General features: G+C 37.4%; 1 protein-coding gene across 3 annotated transcripts in view; it reads right to left on the bottom strand.

The window, feature by feature from the left end:
• ARID4A (AT-rich interaction domain 4A) overlaps window positions 1–21,538 on the bottom strand; it is a 67,012-nt gene that overhangs the window by 7,410 nt on the left and 38,064 nt on the right. For 2 of the 3 annotated variants that reach the window (XM_046007290.1, XM_046007291.1), the window contains exons 14-21: window positions 21,310–21,407; window positions 20,536–20,767; window positions 16,229–16,479; window positions 13,419–13,616; window positions 8,916–9,000; window positions 7,695–7,896; window positions 4,362–5,492; window positions 3,525–3,629 (exon numbers count right to left, since the gene is read on the bottom strand). In XM_046007290.1, the coding sequence (XP_045863246.1) occupies window positions 3,525–3,629; window positions 4,362–5,492; window positions 7,695–7,896; window positions 8,916–9,000; window positions 13,419–13,616; window positions 16,229–16,479; window positions 20,536–20,767; window positions 21,310–21,407 (2,302 nt within the window). The remainder of the gene's footprint in view (window positions 1–3,524; window positions 3,630–4,361; window positions 5,493–7,694; window positions 7,897–8,915; window positions 9,001–13,418; window positions 13,617–16,228; window positions 16,480–20,535; window positions 20,768–21,309; window positions 21,408–21,538) is intronic. The other variant, XM_046007292.1, reaches the window with a different exon arrangement.

Genomic DNA, 21,538 nt, shown 5'->3' with positions numbered 1-21,538 from the left:
CTCCCCGCTGAGCAGAGAGCCCGATGCGGGGCTCGATCCCAGGACCCTGGGACCATGACCTGAGCTGAAGGCAGAGGCTTTAACCCACTGAGCCACCCAGGCGCCCCTATACAGTATATTCTAACAATAAAGTAAGCTACAGAAAGAAAATGTTAGAAAATCAGAAGGAACAGGAAATACATTAACAGAACTCTAAAAAAATCTGTGTAAGTATATCTGCACAATTTAAACCCCTGTTGTTCAAAGGACAAGTATACTACTGAATACTTTGAAGTTAAAAAGAATGAGCTAAAGTTTTTAAAAACAAAAATGGCAAAATACCCAATATATACTGTTAAATAAAAAAGCAAAGTTATAGAACAATATGTACAGTATTGCCCCATTTATGTTTAAAACAAGATATAAAGCTACCCAAACTGCATAAATGAAAAAGCACAAAAAATACTTGATGTATATACTTCCTTTAACATACATATAATAAAATGTGATCAGATAATCATTTGCAACTCTGCTCCTCCTCACCAGATTTATACTTAGATATGCTTTTGCTTTTCACTTCATAACAAATTAGAATTCTCTGTTTTACTTTTTTTTTTTCCCCAATCTCTCATACCCTACTCTCAAAAGCCAACCTTGCCTTCTACTGAAAAAGCAAAGTTGAATGTTACGTACTCAATTTCCCAGCCCCTCCTCTACCTGCATCCATCTTTATTAACTTTTGGGGGGCTCAGAAAGTGGAGAATGCTTTTGAAGACTAATCTCTTCAGCTGTCCTCTTAAAACCATCCACTCACGGCTCCTCTAAAATAGCCCAACATCAGCTATCCCTCTTCTTTTATTTTCAGCTTCTTTTCCCAGTCTACCAACATGCTTACATCCTTCCCGCCCTGAGCGAGGGAGGGAACAGACGAACTTCCCCTTTTACCTGGCACCCCTTTCCTTCTCTTTAAAGTCGAAATTCTTGAAAGAAATTCTTTGCTATCCTGATTTCCACATCTTCTAATCACATTCCCATGCTCTTGTTAGGGTCCCAACATATATAATTCACCAAACTCATTGAATGTATTTTAATCATATTGCATATCCTATAGAATTCAAAACTTCTTTCTCATTCAAACCCACTAGTGTTTAGTGACTTGCATTTGTTTCTGATCAGTGCCCATATAAAGACAGCCCACTGAATTCTATTTTTAGTTATTTTTCTTTTCATTTTACAACTCTCCCATGACAATTTCATCATCTTGCAATCCTTCACATAACCATCTTCTAAAAACAGACTCTTCTAAGCTCCAGACCCCTACTTCCCTAATACTAGGTACCCCTAACTCAACATTCTCTAAATTACTCTTCCAACAACCTGCTGCTTCTCCTGTATTCCATATGGTCATCAGCAGGTCCCTCTTCTGTAACTAATAACTGAGTCTCAGTGATTCCATCTCTTAAATTCATTTCTTCTTGACAAATAAGAAGTCCCAAAAGTAAAACTGATGATCTCCTTTCTTTTTAATCTTTTTAACTTTAAAGACAATCCTTAAACTTAGAAAAAACTTGTAAGAACAGTTACCAAAAAATGTTTTTCTGACCCATTTAAAGGTTAAGTTATCCAGCCACACTGGAGTACTTCAGTGCTTCTTTCTTACAAATAAGAACATTCTTCTCATATTAGTTATCTGCAGACTGGCCCCAAACTTAACAGTTCAAAACTACAAATGGTTATCTCTGGGATATCTGGATATCTCACAATATCTGGGATCTGGGAGAAGCTTGGCTGTGTAGTCCGGCTCAGAGAATCTGCGATGTTGCAGTCAAGCTTTTAGCTGAAGCTGTGGTCTCTGAAGACTTCACTGCAGCTGAAGACTATGTTTCCAAGATGGTTCACTCATGTAGCTTTTGGCAGGAGGCCTCAGCTCCTTGCTCGCTGTTGGCAGGATGTACTCAGTTCACCATGTGGACCTCCCCATAGACTGCTGTGTCCTCAGGACTTGGCAAATAACTTTCGTCAGACCAAGTGATCCAAGGGAGAGCAAGGAGGAATCTGTGGTGCCTTTTATGTCCTAGTCTCTGAAGTCATACTCTACCATTTCATTCAGCCCACACTCAAGGGAAGGGAATTAGGCTTTGTCTCTTGAAGGGGAGAATATCAACAGATTTGTAGGTACATTTTTAAAACTACCGCACACTGAGAGAACCATAATACAACAATCAAAATCAGGAAATGAACACAAACATATTATCACCTAATTCTCAGATCCCATACAAGCTTCTCTACTTGACCCAATCATGTCTTTTGTAGCAATAGGATCCGGGCGAGAATCATATGCTGTTTTTAATTGTCATGTCTCATAAGCCTCCTTTAAATCTGCAACAGTTTCTCTTTCCTTGACTTTCATGACCTTTGCAATTTCTTAAATTACAGATCAGTTATTTTATAGAAGACCCTTCAGTTGGAATTTGTTGGTGGTTCCTCATGATTATATTCAGGTTATGCCTCTTTGACAGGAATGTCACAGATGTGCTCCTGTGTTCCTGTTGCATCCTGTCAGGTAGTACGTGATTCCCATTAGTCCTATTACTGGTGGTGGTCACTTTGATCGTCTGACAAACCTATCTGCCGGGCACTATGACGTTATTAAGTTGCCCTCTGTAATTCCTGCTGACTCTCCATTCTCATTTCCCATCACTCCTCCTCTGTACTCTGCATCTGTATTGTCCAGCCATTAGCCACATGTGGCTCTAAGAACTTCAAATATGGTTCAAAAGTTTTCCTTTGAAATACCTTTTATCTTATATAAATTATATGCTCCCTCCATAGGATATGTATCTACTGTAACCTAGAATTTTCTTTTCAGCCTTGTATGAAGGCATGTTTTGGAAATAAAACTTTGTCAAAATCAACCATGTTTATTTCTATTATATTCCACAACTTAGTTTTAGTCCACACAGAAGTCTTTCTCACATATGCTATTCATACTAATTTACTAACTTTCTTGTTTGTTTCTGTAAGAATCTTACTATCTTCTTGTTTTAAAAATACCATGATACTATTTAGAAATCAGCTTTTCTAGATTCAAGTAAACCATTCCATTCAGAAATATAAACTTAATCTGCTTTTACCACTAGAACAAATATTACTTTCCTATTATTCAAGATTCTCAAATACATTCCTCAGTATTAAACCACTTTACGTAAGAAATACAAATGAAATGAGCATAAAAAAGAATCACAGCTATCCCAGCTCCAAATAAAACCGACAAGCCCCTTCAGATTAAAAACCAGTGGAAAAATTGCTATTTCCAGAACATAATAAACCAAACATTTAAAAAAATTTTTTTTTTATTAAGTAAATTCCACACCCAACGTGGGGCTTGAACTCACAACTCTGAGATTAAGAGTAATTTACTCTACCAAGTAAGCTAGCCAGATGCCCCTAAACCAAATTTATTTTTAAATTGACACAAATGATTAAAATAACAAAACGCTGAAAATATTACCACTATGCTAAAGCCAGCATTGGAAAGCACCAACCTGTTCCATTCTTTTCACTTTTGGCTACAGCACTTGTTCGCTTTGGGGTACGCTTTTGCTTTTTTGCCAATAATCCGCTACTTCCATCACTTGGCCTTTTCTGACCTGAAATAAGGGGAAAGAGACAATTGAAAAAAATATATGTCTATTTTAGATACCATTACTTTATTATAAAAGGGACATGTAAATTATTTACATGATTAAAGATTTCACAACTCAGTGGAATGGGCAGCTTCACATGATGCCATTTCAGTAATGATTTATTAAGTCTACGTGCTTTCTGAGAATGTCACCATCTCCAAATAAAAAATAATCCTTGTCATCTAGAATGATTTTGTGCCTCCATATTCTGGTAGAAGAACTTTATCTACAACTTTCACACAAACTGGTTGAATCTCTCTACCCTTTCCTTTAGAGCCCGATCCAGCAACTATTACTGTTGCTTGCAATACTTCTCCATCAGAGTTTTCTGGAAGCATAATGCCTCCTTTGGTTACAGTTTCAGCTGCACTTGTTTCAGCTAAAACTCAGTCATAGAGAAGAAACTTTTCTAAACGCCTGTCCTGCCATGACTCCCACTACCGCACTTTGTGCCCTGCTCTGGAGCCACAGCCAGGCAAGAGCAGCTGTAATTATTCACTTGTCTACTCCAAATAAATTTCTACATATACATTTTTTTTTTAAGGGCACGGGAAAGGAGAGGGGGAGGTAGAAAGGAAAGCACGAATAAGAGGGAGGGAGGGAGGGAACTTTATTGCTCAAGAGCTCCTAAAACTCTTAACTTACTAATTTTGGGGTTGATCATAAAGGCTGATATTCTCCCTAGAAAGTCCTTACCCTTCTCTCTGTTTTCTCTTTCTTGAACAATTATACTACAGGTACCAGAGGCAACACTGGCTTCAAACCCATTCGCTGATTCCCTCTCACAGAGACCTTCTTGAGATTCTTCAGCAATGCTATCAACTTCAATGGTTATGTCACTCTCACTTTTTATACTTCGAGACTCATCTTGACTGAGAGTAAGTGGTGAAGCGACTGAAAAGTTATGCTGAACTACAGGAGGAAGGGCAGGTGGAATAGAAACAAGAGAGTTAGACTCAGAGCTTTCAACTACGGCATCTTCAATACTGGTCTTATCCTTCTCATCCAAATCATCCAAATCGACTTCATGGCAAACCAAAGTCTCAGGCCCGATCAGAGGCATTGCATCCTCTTCTTCTTTCCGTGGAGTATTTACAGTTTCTTCAGTGGGATTGTCAAATTTTTCACTTGTCAATTCTTGAATGCGTTGATTTGACTCTGCAATTAATGATGGCATTCCTTCATTTTCTATTTCAAAATGTTGCTCAAAATTTAAGTTTTTCATTCCCTCAGATGCAACACAGTCACTGGTCTTTTCTTGACATAAGCTGTTTGTCATTTCCATTCCATTCTCAACTCGTATTTTTTTCTCTGGTGATGATTGTCCCAGTATTTTCCGTTTCAGCTTTTTTTCTTTTGCACATTGGTCAGTTTCATCTTCAGTAGTAGAAGAGAAGTTTTTACTGTCTAATGAAAATTCTAGACTCTGAGTTTCTATATGAGGTTCACTTCCTGCTTCATCCTGGCTAAATGATGAAATCTTTATAATTTCTAAAGAAAGGTCTTTTGTCTTGCTTCGTCTTCCCTTTCCCTTAGGAGATTTTTCAGCCTCTTTCTTAACTTCTTCTATGTGTTCCGCTTTATTTCCAAAAATCTGTACTATTTGCTCATTCTCTCCAACTTCTAACTTCAGTGTTTCTAAAGGCTGCATTTGCGTCCTTTCATTTTCTTTTAATATATGTGCAGCAATCTTTGGATTTTCTTCATCTACTTTATCATCATTTAAATTTTCATTTTTTTCTAGTTCTTTACCATCAGGAGAAAGATCTTCATTCATCAAATTCTTTTCTAAAAGGTCTTCTGTTTCACTATCCGATGAGCAAGAGTCTGCAAAAGGAAATATTATATTACAAAGGTTTCTATCTTAATTATCAATAAGATAAGAATAAGAATAAAAGATAAGATAAGAATAAAAATTCTACCACCCAAACAAAACTCTTAATCATGTATCTCTGAGTATATCCCTGTAAAAATGTCTGGTCATACATTGATTTGTGCCCTAAATGGGGGTACTTCAAATTAAACTCCATGTAAAAAATACAACACATTGAAAATATTACTATCTCAATTCTATAAAAGAACTATTTTGCATTTTTCACTAGTATCATGTTTAGGCTATGTTAATCCTTAGAATAATCAAAGGTCTGGGGAACCTGAGTGGCTTAGTTGGTTGAGCATGCCACTCCTGGTTTTGACTCAGATCATGATCCAGGGGTCGTGAGACTGAGCCCCACATCAGGCTCAACACTCAGCAGGGATTCTGCTTAGGATTCTCTCTCTCCCTCTGCCCCTCACCCCTGTACTGACTCTCTAAAATAAATAAATAAATGTTAAATTAAAAAAAAAGAAAAAGAAAAATCAAAGGACTAGTACTGAAATTATATTAAGTTAATTCATTAAGTGGTTTGATCTGAGATCTAATAGGTACTGATTAATAAATGTGATGGGCACTTTGTGTCCCTAGAAAGAATTATTTAACATAATTCTGAAGAGGGGATGTACAAAATGAGCAATTTGAATTCCCGAAAATTTAAATGTTCTTCTGATTAAAAGACATAAAAGTATAGGCAAGCAAACTTTTTTAAGATTTTATTTATTTATTAGAGAGAGAAAAAGAGATAGAAAGCACAAGTGGGGGAGCAGTAGACAGAGGAAGAAGCAGGCTCCCCGCGGAGCAGAGAGCCCAACACAGGGCTGGGTCCCAGGACCCTGGGATCATGACCTGAGCCGAAGGCAGACACTTAACTAACTGAGCCACCCAGGTGCCCCACCTTCTTGCAAAAGAAATCATTCTCATTAAGTTAAAGAATTTTTTTAAAAAATAAATTAGGGCTGTGAGGAGCTATAAAATATGTTTATTTTATAATAAATTATTTTTAAAAATAATAAATTAGGCTGTAAGGAACTATAAAACATAAAAATTCTGCCCACCTGGTAATCATATTGTAAACAAATTCAAAAAGGCAAACCTAAATGTATTTTTTTAAGTGAAAAGGTATAAGGTTTTGTGATTTTATCATATTCAAAATTTAGAATCCATTTGTTCTCATGTTAAAAAAGGAAGTTTCATCTAGGAGTTGAGCAAGACTAAGACTACTATGTATATAGTTTTGTAGTTTGTACACTGCACAAGAGCATGCTATCTAAGGACACCTTACACTTTGTGATATCTAGCATTTGTGTATTATGACAACTTCCCAGCAGATGGCAGTAAGGAGGTATGAGCATACCCTTCTCTATTTTATACACACTGTATGGACAAATGGCAATCTTGTAGTTCAGAATACCTTTTTTCTTCAAGGGAGGGAAAATTTTAGGTAAGACTACTATTTAACACTTTAAATTACATGGGAAAGCACACAAAGTGAAGAAAAGTGGGGGTAAAGTTAAAAACAAAATAGAACATATTTACCTATACTCATCCCTATATTGCATTAGTTTGTGCTTTTTGAAAACTCTGGTCTCAGCTTTGTTAAAGTATCCTAGGTGAACAGCACTGAGTTACGAGAAACACTGGTGCACGTCTGAAAGACAGTGCAGCACAGAGTAGGATGCATGACTTGTCAACCCATCTTCTTTTAAAATAGAATATTCTGGGGTGCCTGGGTGGCTCAGTCGTTAAGTGTCTTCCTTCGGCTCAGGTCATGATCCCAGAGTCCTGGGATCAAGCCCCGCGTTGGGCTCCCTGCTCAGCAGGAAGCCTGCTTCTCCCTCTTCCTCTCCCACTCCCCCTCCTTGTATTCCTTCTCTCTCTGTCTCTGTCAAATAAATAAATAAAATCTTTAAAAAAAAAATTAGAATATTCCTACAATACTGTTAAGAAAAGTATTCCCAAGTTAAAATAAAACCACTAAATTTTAAATAAACATGATATACTAAAATAAAGATTTTCTTCAAGTCAAATTTTGTAGTGTAAATTATATGAGATTAAAAATTTAGATGACTTTCTAGGAATCTCACACACAAGTGAAGGTTTATTATTTATATTATTGATTTTTTTTTAAATCAACGATCCTCAAACTCGAGCACCTTCCATTCCATTTGACAGAGGTGAGCTGTCTGGCATATTGCTGCGAGCACTTCTGGTACCTGATTTTCCTTCACTGTTTGGAGTCTTAGACAAACCATATGGCATGTTCGATGAAAGTGTAGATTTTAAAGGAGGTCGTCCTCGTTTTGACTTCTGCCTCTCCTCATCCCTCTTTTCATCCTTTTCGCTGTCCTCTTTATTCTGGGTAACAACAACAAAATGTATGAAAAGGGCCAGTGCCTTAGAAAAAATAAACATTCTACTTCTCCAAGGAGAACCATAACTCAGAAAGGTTACACACTTTATATGTCAACTCTTAATTTGTGCTTATAGAAACATTAAAAGCAAGTTGTTTTCTTTTTGTTTTTGTTGCTTTTGACTTTTATTAAAGAGGAGAAATTTTCAGAGGTTAAACTGGGTGAATACTGCTCCCTTAACCCTGACACATCACATCTAGTGAAGAACAAGGGTAACTATAGATGAGATGTTGGAGCTGCTTAGAGAATGATCCACCAAAAACAAACACAAACAAAAAATAAGGATTTTATACTCAAACTGACATAGGTCTCTTGAGTTTAGTCTTCAAGCCTGTTGTAACTATATTCTATAAAACTCGTAACTATATTCTATGAAACTCAAGGTTTTGACAACACCCTGAGAATAGTGAAAAGCAAGTTGTTTTCTAACACAGTTTGTATTTATATGAATATGATAGTCTATAGTTTGCAACATTGCAATTACATTGTGAAAGCCAGAGTCCATGCATTAGAGAGATGCACAACTACTCAGCACTTCTCCGCCTCATTCCTTACTACTCCCTGAGCACCAGAAAGATATCTACATTAAACAGACAAAACACTAGGTGAATCTCTACAGCAAAGGCTGAAAATCGAGGGTGTGGTTGTGAGTACAACTAGCCAGTAGGGATGTGTTTTAACTATCAACCCTGCTTTACCCTTTTTCTGTATAGCCCCTATAGACATTTGAGTCTGAAGCCTAAACCCTAAGGGGTCCCTGGTTTTTACCTTTCCTGAAACAGTGTGATAATATGTTTACATTTTTGTTCTTTTAGGTTCTGGGTTGTAAGAGAGAAAATCACAACTACCTTAAAAGAATCAAGATGATTATCACAATGAGAAAACAAGATTTATAAAAAGCAGTACAATATATATAAATAATACCTATATTTATCATAAAGGATATGACTCTATATTACATACTTTTGCTTTTTTCTTCTGTTTTTTCTTTGGTCCACCTTTGTCCAAAGGCCAGATTATCCTGTCAGCCTTCACCCATTCATCATACCTTAAAACAAAGAAAAAAATTAAAACTTCATAATACCTTATTTGAACGTATGCACCAAATAATACAACAGTGAGAAAACTAAAGAGTCTGGTTCTAGTGTTGGCAGAAACGTGAAGAGCACAGGGGCTGGCCTGCTCGTAACGTGTGCCAGCTTGTGCTGGGTGCTTTGTTGACTCGCCACCAACTGTTGAAGGCAAGAGAATGTCTTAGGGTAAACAAGGTCAGAGGAAGAGCTAGGTGGGCAAACTCTACACAGATTCACAACTAAACAGCTCTTCTTTTCCACAACTGTATTTTTGTTTCCTACAGATCTGAGCTTAATGCAATACGCGTGTGCTACACTGCCGTTCACTTAAATAATGCAAGGAGAAATCAGGTGAATTCCCATTTGTAATGTGATCAGTTCCAGGTTTATTTATAAAGTCCTTGTCAACTCTCTTTTCCTCTCAGAACTCTATAGCCTCCAGTATTTCTAGGGAAATTTTATTCTGAACTATGTCACCTCTAAAATTCTGGAAAAATTTTTTTTAAAGATTTTATTTATTTATTTATTTGAGAGAGAGAGCACGAGGGGGGAAGGTCAGAGGGAGAAGCAGACTTCCCGCTGAGCAGGGAGCCCAACTCAGGACTCAATCCTGGGACTCCAGGATTATGACCTGAGGCGAAGGCAGTTGCCCAACCAACTAAGCACCCAGTTGCCCTAAAAGTCTGAAAAATTTTAGAGAGATTTCACTTCCTTTATCCAAGCCTATCTGTTTAGCTCAAATTGAAAACTCATTTCCCCTATACCTTTTTCCAAAATATTAACATCACTTTTAAATTTCAACATGGTCCAAGTTACTAATCAGGGGCAAATAAGAATTTAAACTTTGTAGAACTAAATACCAGTTCTTCCATTATGTAAACATATAGGTATTCATAGGGCTCCATCAAAATCTAAAATCCGAACATTTAAGCAAAAAAAAAAAAAAAAAAAAAAATACTACAGGCAGTTCTTGTTTTGAACTGCACTGTGTTAATGAAAAACATCCTCATGCTTTGTAACCCAGGTACCACAGTGCCGTGCAAAGTAAGGACATAGTTCCAATATCCACATTTTGGTAGACTCAGGACCATGACTTCTATTCTACGGTTTGAATACTATCTCTTCCTGGATTAACCCAATTATTTTCATTTTGCCAGGTATTCTTACCTCATTTAGAAATATTCACTCATTTGGACATTTACTGAGGGCCTACCAGCATCCCAGGCACTGTATGAGGAAATATGTAAAGAATAATAAAGAGGAGGAAGGTCCTTCCTCTCTGCAACTTCCAGTATGGAGTGAAAGACAGACAGTAAAACCAAATATCGTCTGGTAAATGCAATAAGAGGGCTATTTATGTGTCTGGTCTGGGGCTAACGAAGGAGTAAATGCCCAATTGCAAAATTCCACAGGATGTATCAGACAAGCAAAAAGCACAGATCTAATCTAGAGTACACTGGGTCCGGGCCATACTGGCCTGGTCACCAGAGTATGTTATGTAGGTACTCCAGCATGAATAGTGCCAACCAAGGGTGATCCCAGAATTTCTCAACTATAGACCAGAACTTCCCTCACAGTTGCACATGCTACTGTGTTGTAGAAATCCAACTGGATTCTCTAAGAACTACAGTGATTCTGTTTCAATAAGCAGACCAGAATGATACTAGCTTTTAAGAGTACAGAAGGACAATGAAAAATCACAAACCGTGTGAGTAGATAGTTGAGAAGATAACCAACTAGGGAGAATGTAAGCAGATAATAAAATAACTGTTGAGAAAAGTCATGCAGTAAAACATTAAAAAAAAGATAAGCACAAGGATGATAGGTAGGGGACATTCTAGAAAGCAGAACAGAAGAATAGACTCACACAGAGGGTCAGAGTAGATGGCAAGGAACTGAACAGAAGCAGAGGAAAAATGAAAGTTATCCTGTGCTACAACTGCAAAGGCAGTGACTCAGGGCTGACAAAATGCACCCCCCCCCCCGTATTCAATAATACATGCATACAAAAGAACAATCTCAGAGATGGACTAAAGATTTTGCACAGAATTGCTGAATCATGTTGTGTGCCTGAAACTAGTATGTCATTGTACGTCAACTATAAACATTCAATAGTAAACATTTTTTTTTTTAATTACAAAAGTTTCGGGGCACCTGGATGGCTCAGTCGTCTGAGTGTCTGACTCTTAATTTTGGCTCAGGTCATGATCTCAGAGTTGTGAGATCAAAGCCCACCCCTGGGGCGCCTGGGTGGCTCAGTGGTTTGGGCCTTTGCCTTCGGCTCAGGTCATGGTCTCAGGGTCCTGGGATCGAGTCCCACATCGGGCTCTCTGCTCGGTGGGGAGCCTGTTTCTCCCTCTCTCTCTGCCTGCCTCTCTGCCTACTTGTGACCTCTCTGTCAGATAAATAAATAAAATATTAAAAAACAAAAAACAAACAAAAAAAACCCACCCCTAACCAGGTTCCAAACTCAGAGGGAATCTGCTTGAGATTCTCTCTCCCTCTGTTCTCCCCTTGCTCATGTTCTTGATCTCTCCCTAAAATAAGTCAATAAACTCTTCTAAAAAATTTTAAAAGTTTGTTCCTAGTATTGGCAGAAGTGTGAAGGGCATAGGCTGGTTTGAGAACTTTTTTTTTCTTAAGATTTTTATTTATTTATTTGACAGGCAGAGAGGCAGGCAGATAGAGAGGGGGAAGCAGCCTCCCTGCTAAGCAAGAGAGCCCGATGCGGGGCTCGATCCCAGGACCCTGAGACCATGACCAAGCCAAAGGCAGAGGCCCAACCCACTGAGCTACCCAGGCGTCCCTGATTTGAAAACTTTTATTAAAGTTTTATATGGTATTCATTAAACCCATACTCTTAAAATGATGCAAAATGAAAGAAACCTAACTCTCCCTCACTGAAGAAAACAGGGGCGCCTGGGTGGCTCAGTCACATGAGCATATGCCGTTGGCTCAGGTCATGATCCCAGGATCCTGGGATGGAGCCCCACGCTGGGCTCCCTGCTCACTAGAGAGCCTGTTTTTCCCTCTCCCTCTGCTGTTCCCCCTCTCACTCTTTCTTTGCCAAAAAAAGAAAAAGCCTTTAAAAAAAAAGTCAACATTTATTGAGCATTTACTACATGACACGCACTGTTTTAAACACTTTGTATATTAAAACAGGTGGTAAGCACTATTTCTCACATCTCTATAAAATATGTACTTCATCTTCCCCAATTTAGAGGTGAGAGAACTGACACATAATACACTTCCAATACATTGGCTCCAAGCAAAGACAGGGGAAGCAGAGATACTAAACACAAGACTTTCCAAAAGAGAAAGAAAAGTAGTCCCTGACATTCAGGAACTGGCCTAGTACTATCAGCCACACAGCTGATCTGGCACTCATAGTCAGGTCCTGTTATTCTCCTGTTGAACAACAATTTCACAGAACAGCAACATCAGACAAGTCTGCTCCATGAGCATGATGGAACAAGACAAAAGCATGACTTCGTAATAGTTAGTATCTAAATACAGGAAAAAAAGGAACATTGTCCAAGCCACAAAAATGATCTTCATCCTTATCTTGAATGACTTGCTGCTTCTTTACCAATTACAACACTAACCTTGGTCTAGTCTTCTCTTCTTTTAGATAAGATTTATTAAGATAACCAGAATTATCACCACTTCCTGACTATGTCCAATCCAGAGCAAAGCCCACTCCCTAAGCCCTCCCCAAATTACCTAACAAGTTCAAATCTGAGTCTTTTCTAATCTTTATTTTTTAAAGATTTTGTTTATTTGAGAGAGGGAGAATGCACAAAAGGTGGAGAGGCACAGGGAGAGGGAGAAGCAGACTCCTCAATGAGTGGGGAGCCTGACATAGGGCTTCATCCCAGAACCCTGGGATCAGGACCCGAGCCACTCAGGTGCCTCATCTAATTAAATCAACCTATTTAGAATTATTACAATGCTTGATACAAACTTCATTTTGAATAAATGTAATAAACTAACCACCTGCACTACTGAGAGCTTCAAGCCTGCCTCCCTGCCCATGTCCTGAAGGATGTTTCCACATAATCCTGGGCTACTGCTGTTCCCAGAGGCGGTGCCCTAGACTTTCATTAATTCATCTAACACCCTTTTATTGAGATGCCCTATGGTATCCCATACTCTGTTCTCTCACTGCAAATGAGGAATAAATCCAACCTCTTCAACTACAGGTAGGACCCTGGTGCGTGGACGTACTGACATAGCTAGTAAAGCCGTGGGGATCTTGAGAGTTTTGGAGAATTCAGATAAAAGGCATACTTCATAAATACCTATATACCATTTGGTTTAGGCCACAACATTAAACATCTTTTTGAACCATGGAAAGAAATTGAAATAGTAAGAACACAGATTTCTTGCTTACCTGACATTCCATCCATAATAATGTACCAAGTATAAAACTTCTCCATCATCAGTTTCAGTGCTTTTAATACTGGCTTCATAGATTTTCTGCGTTTTCCCTCGACCATATTTTACTTTCACTTTGGTTCCTGTTAGGCAGGGTTCCATGTCTTCCTCATCTTCCTCCCCTTCAGAGTCACATTTGCTTTCAGTTTCTTCCCTGCGGCAAGTTAATAACATTGATAATGCTACTAATTTAATGGAGAACAAACATAATATATGCTAAAAGAATCCAACATGTAGAATAGTCAAAACCTAAGTATTACCTTAATAACGTGTCAGTGGAGGAGGAGAAGAAGGAGGAGAAGGAGAAGATTTTTATGGACTACCTACTAGGAATTTATTTATTATGTAAAGGTGCACTGTACCACAAGTAAATCTGTATTTCTTAAAGGCCAATCACTAATCACAGTTAATGATGATGTAGAGTCTGATTAATTACTTTTGATAAAACAGAGAAGATCCATATCCTTTGAAAAAGTCTTTAGGATTCACACTCAAGTGCCACCTTATTATGTGAAAATTATCTAGCTTGTAACTTCCTGCAACTAAACTGTCTTAAATCTACTCTACCCAATTTGGAATGGTTCTTCAAAACTGTTTAGTGAGCAGAATAATGAACAAGGGCTATCTACCTGAGTAACTATCTTTTAAATTAGTTTACATTTTGAAGGTTATTCTACCCTAACAAAGAAACAATAGATATTTGAATATTAGGTCACTTGTTGAAACTGTGAGATAACACCAGAACAAAGCTTTATGTATCTTGTATTGATTTCTATGTGTTTTTACTCCTGTTCCAGCAACCTTTCTTTGTTTCAAATAATCAGGTAGAAAAGAGACTGACATGGGAGGTCCAACAATATTTGAAGTATCTTTACAAACAAAACATTCTGTATTAACCCTGGTAAGGATTCCGAAGAGATTTGCACCAAAGATCTTTCTAGTGTCGTAAGAGTTTTAAATGCTTCAGAGGAGGCATTGTGCTGTAACAAACACAGGGCATTAATTTGGAGACTACTTGGGGAACTGACATGAAGAAGCTTTTCAATTCCATTTGCCCTAGGAATGTTTTATGTTGAAGGACACCTTCCAAATTATATCCTGATAATGTAATTTCAAAATACTAAGAAACTACTTCAAACAGAAATCTCTACAGATTTAGGGGAGCCTGGGTGGCTCAGTGGGTTAAGCCTCTGCCTTCGGCTCAGGTCATGATCTCAGGGTCCTGGGATCGAGTCCCGCATCAGGCTCTCTGCTCAGCAGCGAGCCTGCTTCCCTCTCTCTCTCTCTGCCTGCCTCTGTCTACTTGTCTCTCTGTCAAATAAATAAAAAAAAAAGAAAGAAAAGAAATCTCTACAGATTTTAAAAAAAAATCTCCTGTTTCTAGGATTCCTGTTATAGAATGAGAATACAGACTACGTTTTTCTATCTATTCAATTCTTAATAAAAGGGAATACTGTTCTTCATATTCAAGTCTGTGAAACTCTATCTGTTCTGTTTTACATTAACAACTATAAATACATTTTGTATTTACATGTGTTATGTGTTTTATGTATTATATACATATAACACCTATTTTGAGGTTTTTTAACAAAACTTCAAACTATAATAAAGCCCTACTTTTTAAACGGTTCGCCTTTGCTTAAATTTATTTTCCAAATGTTTGAAATACTACACTCACATTATTATATTCAACTCCAATTATCTCCTCCCAGTTTTCCTAATCCTACTACAGAACTTTATTTACTAATCTGTTTCACACATAATTATGATAGCTCTTGTACCTAGTTTTACTGGTTCATAAAATTACTTCTTCCACTCACCAATCATTCCTAATTTTCCAAATATTTTCTCAATGGTTAATTTTCAACTGGGCGTCAGCCACTAGATGGATGCAGCAGGCTACCTTTCCCCCATTTTGCTTAACAACTCAAATTTCTAGAAAATTTATCATCATATAATGTAATAATTGAAAAGTAGCTATGGAGAAAAGCTTATGTTACAAGAATATGTGTTATGCTGTTGTTGCTGAATTAAAATTCATTTTTTAGTAGCATATAAAAATTAGTAAATCCATTTGACAACACAGAAATGGCCAACTAAACACAGTCGGACATTACTTTGATCTAGCTGGACTGCCTGATCTTTGGTTTAAGTCAGTTCAGTCCATACATGTATAATACATGGGAAAAAAAAATACCAACACTCAACAGCAAACAGGATGGACATTAAAAAAACTGAAATTTATTGGTGTGATGTGGGGCAAGAATGTATTTTCCAAACTAGAATCAGGGGTGCATGCCACTTATTTCAATACAATAACTTGAAAAAGAAAAATGTCTTAGATCAAGCTAACACACAGAAACATCTGCTAGTACTGTGCACCCATGTGTTTGTTAGCTTTCCCACATTGTACCTTTTTTAAAATGGAATTTTTGCTGTCGCTGTTTCCTCTTGTCCACTTCCTCCATTTTTCTCCAGCTCCCTTCCCTGCTGTCAACTGCAGGACCTTTCTTTTGACTGGGTGGCGCAGCCTTCTTTGAGGCCACTGTTTAGGGCACAAGTGCTATTAAAATGGTGCGACCAGTATATTCTCCAATTCCGAAAGGCGATACACATCATCTTCACAATGTGTCTCACCTTCATTAGACAAGAGGAACGGAAGTCCCAATAAGAAAACATTCCCTCAAACCTGAATCTCTAAGCAGGAACACAGCGCTGCTGTACCCCAGACAGGTGCTTCTGGAGAACAAATATAAGATAATGTACCTCTCTTGGCTTTTCTCTTCCTCTTCATCTGAGTCTTTATCAGAATCCTCCTGCTTTTTAATTTTCTTCTCCTTTTGCTTTGGTGTGTTTTTTCTCCCCAGTAGTAGTTCATTTTCTTTTTTCTCTGCAGTTTCATAGTCATCGACTACATCCTTATTTTCTGTATCATTGTCTTTTAATTTATCTTCTGTTTTCTCTTCTTCAATTTCTTTTTTAATAGAATGTGCATCTCGAGCTATTCTCCTTCGTCCCTAGTAGAAGGGGTAAAAGCTTTAAAATAGCTATCACGACAAACAAAGGGGGAGAAAGCAGAAAATGCTTCTTTTTCTTAAACCTTCACAGCAATGAGTAGTCGTCTCTCTGGCTTGAGACATGACAATGACAATCCATCAACCCTTGTGTACTTTTCCTTTCAACCCATGTAAATTACTTAATTATGTCCATGTCTATGATCCTTGGATACATACTACAGAAAAAACAAAAATTTCCTCCTTTGTCCACATTATTTTATCTCAGTTTTATTATTTCTTGACTATAATGATTTTTTTAAATAGAAGTATAGTGGACATACAATGTGATATAAATTTCAGGTGTACAACACAGTGATTTGACGATTATATACATTATGCAGTGCTTACCATAAGTGTGGTTACCATCTGTCACCAGTCATCACAATATTACTGACTATATTTCCTATGCTATACTTTTCATCCCTGTGATTTATTTGATAACTCTTAGTGTGTAATCCCTCTGTATTCATGAGTCTGTTTCTGTTTGTTCATTTGTTTTTAGATTCCACATGTATTTATTTATCCTTGTAGGTTTATTTCACTTGACATTATTTTATAACATTTTTTAGTATTTCTTGACTATAGTAAAAGTTCTAAAATAATTAACTAAATATCAATGACACAAGTTAACAATAATTTAAAAAATAATAAACCAGCCCCCTAAATTATGGACTCTTCAAAAGCTCTGTGATCTCTAATTTTCCATTTTTAAAATAAAATTTACATTACCACTTTCTGTGTGACTACATTTTAAAGAAACTGAATTGAGGCACCGGGATGACTCAGTCGGTTGGGTGTCCAACCCTTGATTTTGGCTCAGGTCATGACCTCAGGGCTGTGAATCAGCCCCTGCATCAGACTCTGCACTGGGTATGGAGCCTGCTTGAGATTCTCTCTCCCTTTCCCTCTGCTCACTCCTCAACCCCCGTTCTCTTGCTCTCTTTCTCTAAAGAAAATAAAAATAAAATAGATTTTTAAAATGGAAAGACTAAATTGCATCAATGACCAACAAGTGAGCTGATTTCTTTGAATGAGTGTCTGGAGAGCTCACTGGGCCGGCAGTAACTTATTCTTCCCCCAAGAAGCTTTCATCTAGCCTCCTACATGCTCAACTGACCATGAAACTGGTAAGCCATTTCATTCTCTCCTAAATTCTCCCTCAAGTTCACTTCCTCACACTGACAGAGTTCCCCTCTATCTGGAATAAAGCGAGGACATAAAAGGGGCCAACAACTTAAGGAGCACTAGACTACATTACAATTAATATCTCAGTAAAACAAATGCTTTCCCTTGTTCCTATGTGCTATTTAAACTTCAAAGTTAGAAGAAACATGTGTTTTTCTCATCACAAAGAACTAGAATATAAGTCCCATGAAGGCAGAGACTCTGTCTTCTTCACTTCTATATCCTATGCACAGAGCAGCTGTTCCTTAAATACTTGTAGGCAAATGAATGAAAACAACTGCTATCGATCAGACTTTAGGCCTATATACCTTTGTCCCAGAAATCCCACTTTTATTTTATTTTTTAAGTTTATTTATTTATTTAAGTAATTTTATAACGTGGGGATTGAACTCACAACCCCAAGATCAAGAGTCGCATTCTCTTCTGACTCAGGCAGCCAGGCATCCCAGAAATCCCATTCTTGGGATTCTGCCCTTTATACTCAGACAAATGAGGAGGAATTTTTACAAGGGTATTTTTTGTAGCACTTTTTGTAATCGTAAAAAATTTAGGAGAAAATCTTAAGGAAGGTAAATTTACAGTACATCCATATTATGTAGTACTCTGCAGGTATTTTTTGTAAGATGAGGAACATCTTTAATAACAAGAAGCTATGTCCAAATACATGTAATGGAGGATATTATTCAGTCTTAAAAAGGAAGGATTATGACACATACACGAATTGAACCTGGAAGACATACTGAGTGAAATAAGCCAGTCAAAAAAGGATGAAACAGGGGCGCCTTGGTGGCTCAGTAGGTTAAGCCTCTGTCTTCGGCTCAGGTCAATGATCACAGGGTCCTGGGATCGAACCCCGAATCAGGCTCTCTGCTCAACAGGGAGCCTGCTTCCCTGTCTCTCCCAGCCTGCCTCTTTGCCTACTTGTGATCTTTCTCTCTCAAGTAAATAAATAAAATCTTAAAAAAAAAAAAAAAAAAAAGAGGGGCCCCTGGGTGGCTCAGTGGGTTAAAGCCTCTGCCTTCGGCTCAGGTCATGATCCCAGGGTTCTGGGATTGAGCCCCGCATCGGGCTCTCTGCTCAGCAGGGAGCCTGCTTCCGCCTCTCTCTCTCTGCCTGCCTCTCTGCCTACTTGTAATCTCTGTCTGTCAAATAAATAAATCTTTAAAAAAAAAAAAAAGATGAAACAGTAAGATTCCACATATCTGAGGTACCTAGAGTCATCAAGTTCATAGAGACGGAAAGTAGAATGGTGGTTGCCACAAGCTGGGATGGGAGGTTACTGTTTAATGTCCAGTTTCAGTTTTGCAAGACGAAAAAGGTACTAGAAATAGACAGTGGTGATGAGTGCACAACATATGAGCGTAGTTAATGCCACTGAACTGTACATTTAAAAATCGATGATGCATATTATGTATATTTACCACAAACTTTTAAATTAAAAATAAAAAAGAAATGAAACAAACCATTTGAATGTTTCATTAAATTCACTAGAAGATTCTACTTACTAGATAAGGGTTAAAATGGACAGTTTGAAAAAATGGTTTCTAAGCACCAAAAAGAGGAATTTCATCTTTTCTTTCACTAAATATGATTTCACTCAAAAATAAGATGTAACAGTAACTGAACCCCTTTGACAGTGTGATAAATTTTTCCGAAGTCAAGCAGAGAGAGTCAAGTATCATATGGTCTCACTTATTTGTGGAGCATAACAAATAACATGGAGGACAAGGGGAGATGGAGAGGAGAAGGGAGTTGAGGGAAACTGGAAGGGGAGGTGAACCATGAGAGACTATGGACTCTGAAAAACCACCTGAGGGTCTTGAAGGGGTGGGGGGTGGGAGGTTGGGGGAACAAGGTGGTGGGTATTAGGGAGGGCATGTGTTGCATGGAGCACTGGGTATGGTGCAAAAACAATGAATACTGTTATGCTGAAAAGAAATTAAAAAAAAAAAAAAAGAAAGAAAGAAAAAGAAATGTATGTGCAATGCGCTGCAGGTAACAGAGAAAGAAAAGTTCCCCACCCAGCTGGAGGCACAAGTATTACAAGGAGGAGATTCATGCACTCCACAACTATTTAGTAGGCCTTCCTTATAGATCAAGCACTATCGCAATGCCTGGGACCCGTCAATGAACAGAATAAACACTAATCCCTGCCTTCATGGATTATGATTCTAGTGCAGACCAGGGTAGAAGAAACAAATATAAAAAAGAGAATATAAAGTAAGTTACAGATAAAAAGAGCAACATTAGAGGGATTGCAAATACCAAAGAGAGGTGGTAGGTTACAAGTTTAGATAACATTACCAGGATAAGCATCAGTGAGGTGACTTTTTAGCAAGACTTGAAGGAAGTACCTATGTGAGACTGACCCCAGATGAGAATGACTTCAACAGACATAAACAGAAAACAATAGGAGGAATGGTTTTCTCAGCTAGAAGAAATAATATGAGCTATATTTAGAAAAAAAATAGCCACACTAGTCTGCCTAAAGCACGACTCAATACTGAAAAATAAACAGGTTAATTGGACCATTTTTTGTGTATATCTGAAAATGTCCAAAATAAAAAAATATAAGTAATGTTTAATACAAAGCAGGTAAAACTGGGGCGCCTAGATGGCTCAGTGGGTTAAAGCCTCTGCCTTTGGCTCAGATCATGATCCCAGTGTCCTGGGATCAATCCCTGCATCAGGCTCTCTGCTCAGCAGGGAGCCTGCTTCCTCCTCTCTTTCTGCCTGCCTCTCTGCCTACTTGTGATCTCTGTCTGTCAAATAAATAAATAAAATCTTAAAAAAAAAAAAAAAAAGCAGGTAAAATTAATGTTAACTACTTACTCTTGGAGATTTTAATTCTATTTCTTCTCTTTCACTTTCACTGTTTGAATCAATATTTTCCTCAGGTTCACTCTTCACTTCTACTAAAGGCATTTCTTGATCTAGTTTTAGAGCCTCTTCCATTGATTCTTCTAAGTCTTTTTTTTCCTCTTTTACTTTTGGTTCATGATGGTGAACAGTTCTGAACTGAATATTTGCAGAACGGCAGTATTCCTCAAAACCATAGAGATACCTAAAGAAACGATATTTCATTTTAGGAAATCTTAGTCTTTACATTTAATTTGAATACTATATTATTACACACACACAGATTTTTAAAAGTAAAACTCAAGACTTTTTTTTTTTTTAAGTACTTTTCCTATGTGACTAATTTCTCAGTGTTTTATACAGGTTATCAACAGAAATACTGATCATAAAATTTCCTCCCGAAAAATCTGCACCTGTGATAACTGAACATATAGCTATCATAGTTTTGATATGAAGGCTATTTCACCATAAGCGATATAGCTCTATAACATGTATCACCATTTCAGATTATTAACACTGCTGCATCATCCTTCACTTTGAAAAGGAAATCAGGACAATATAGAAAATGGAGTAAAGCAGACCTGGTTCAATGAAATAACATTCAGTCACATGTATCTATTAACCTAAACCTTTTTATATACTTTCTCTAACTTCAATGTTCTCTGATATGTTGTTTAACTGTCAACAAATTAAATGGAAAATATTCCTGTAATATGTATTCTTTGAGGAATAAACTATACTACTTACTTTCTATAAGCAGTTTTTACATTGTAGGAAGCAGCTGAATTCAAAATAGGAATGCCAAGGTCCATATAAATTTGCTTCCATACAGCACCACTATCAATCTGGAAAATTAAGTTTTTATTTGTTAACATTTACAAAGGGAAATAATCTTTACACTAATATTCTAGGTTCATTAAGAAAATGTGCTTATTACCTACAGTGCATGTAACAGTGCAACATTAGATAATTTAAC

This window comes from Meles meles, chromosome 6 (genome assembly GCF_922984935.1).
Source record: "Meles meles chromosome 6, mMelMel3.1 paternal haplotype, whole genome shotgun sequence".
Taxonomy (NCBI): Eukaryota; Metazoa; Chordata; class Mammalia; order Carnivora; family Mustelidae; genus Meles; species Meles meles.
This window is presented reverse-complemented; position numbering and strand designations above follow the sequence as displayed.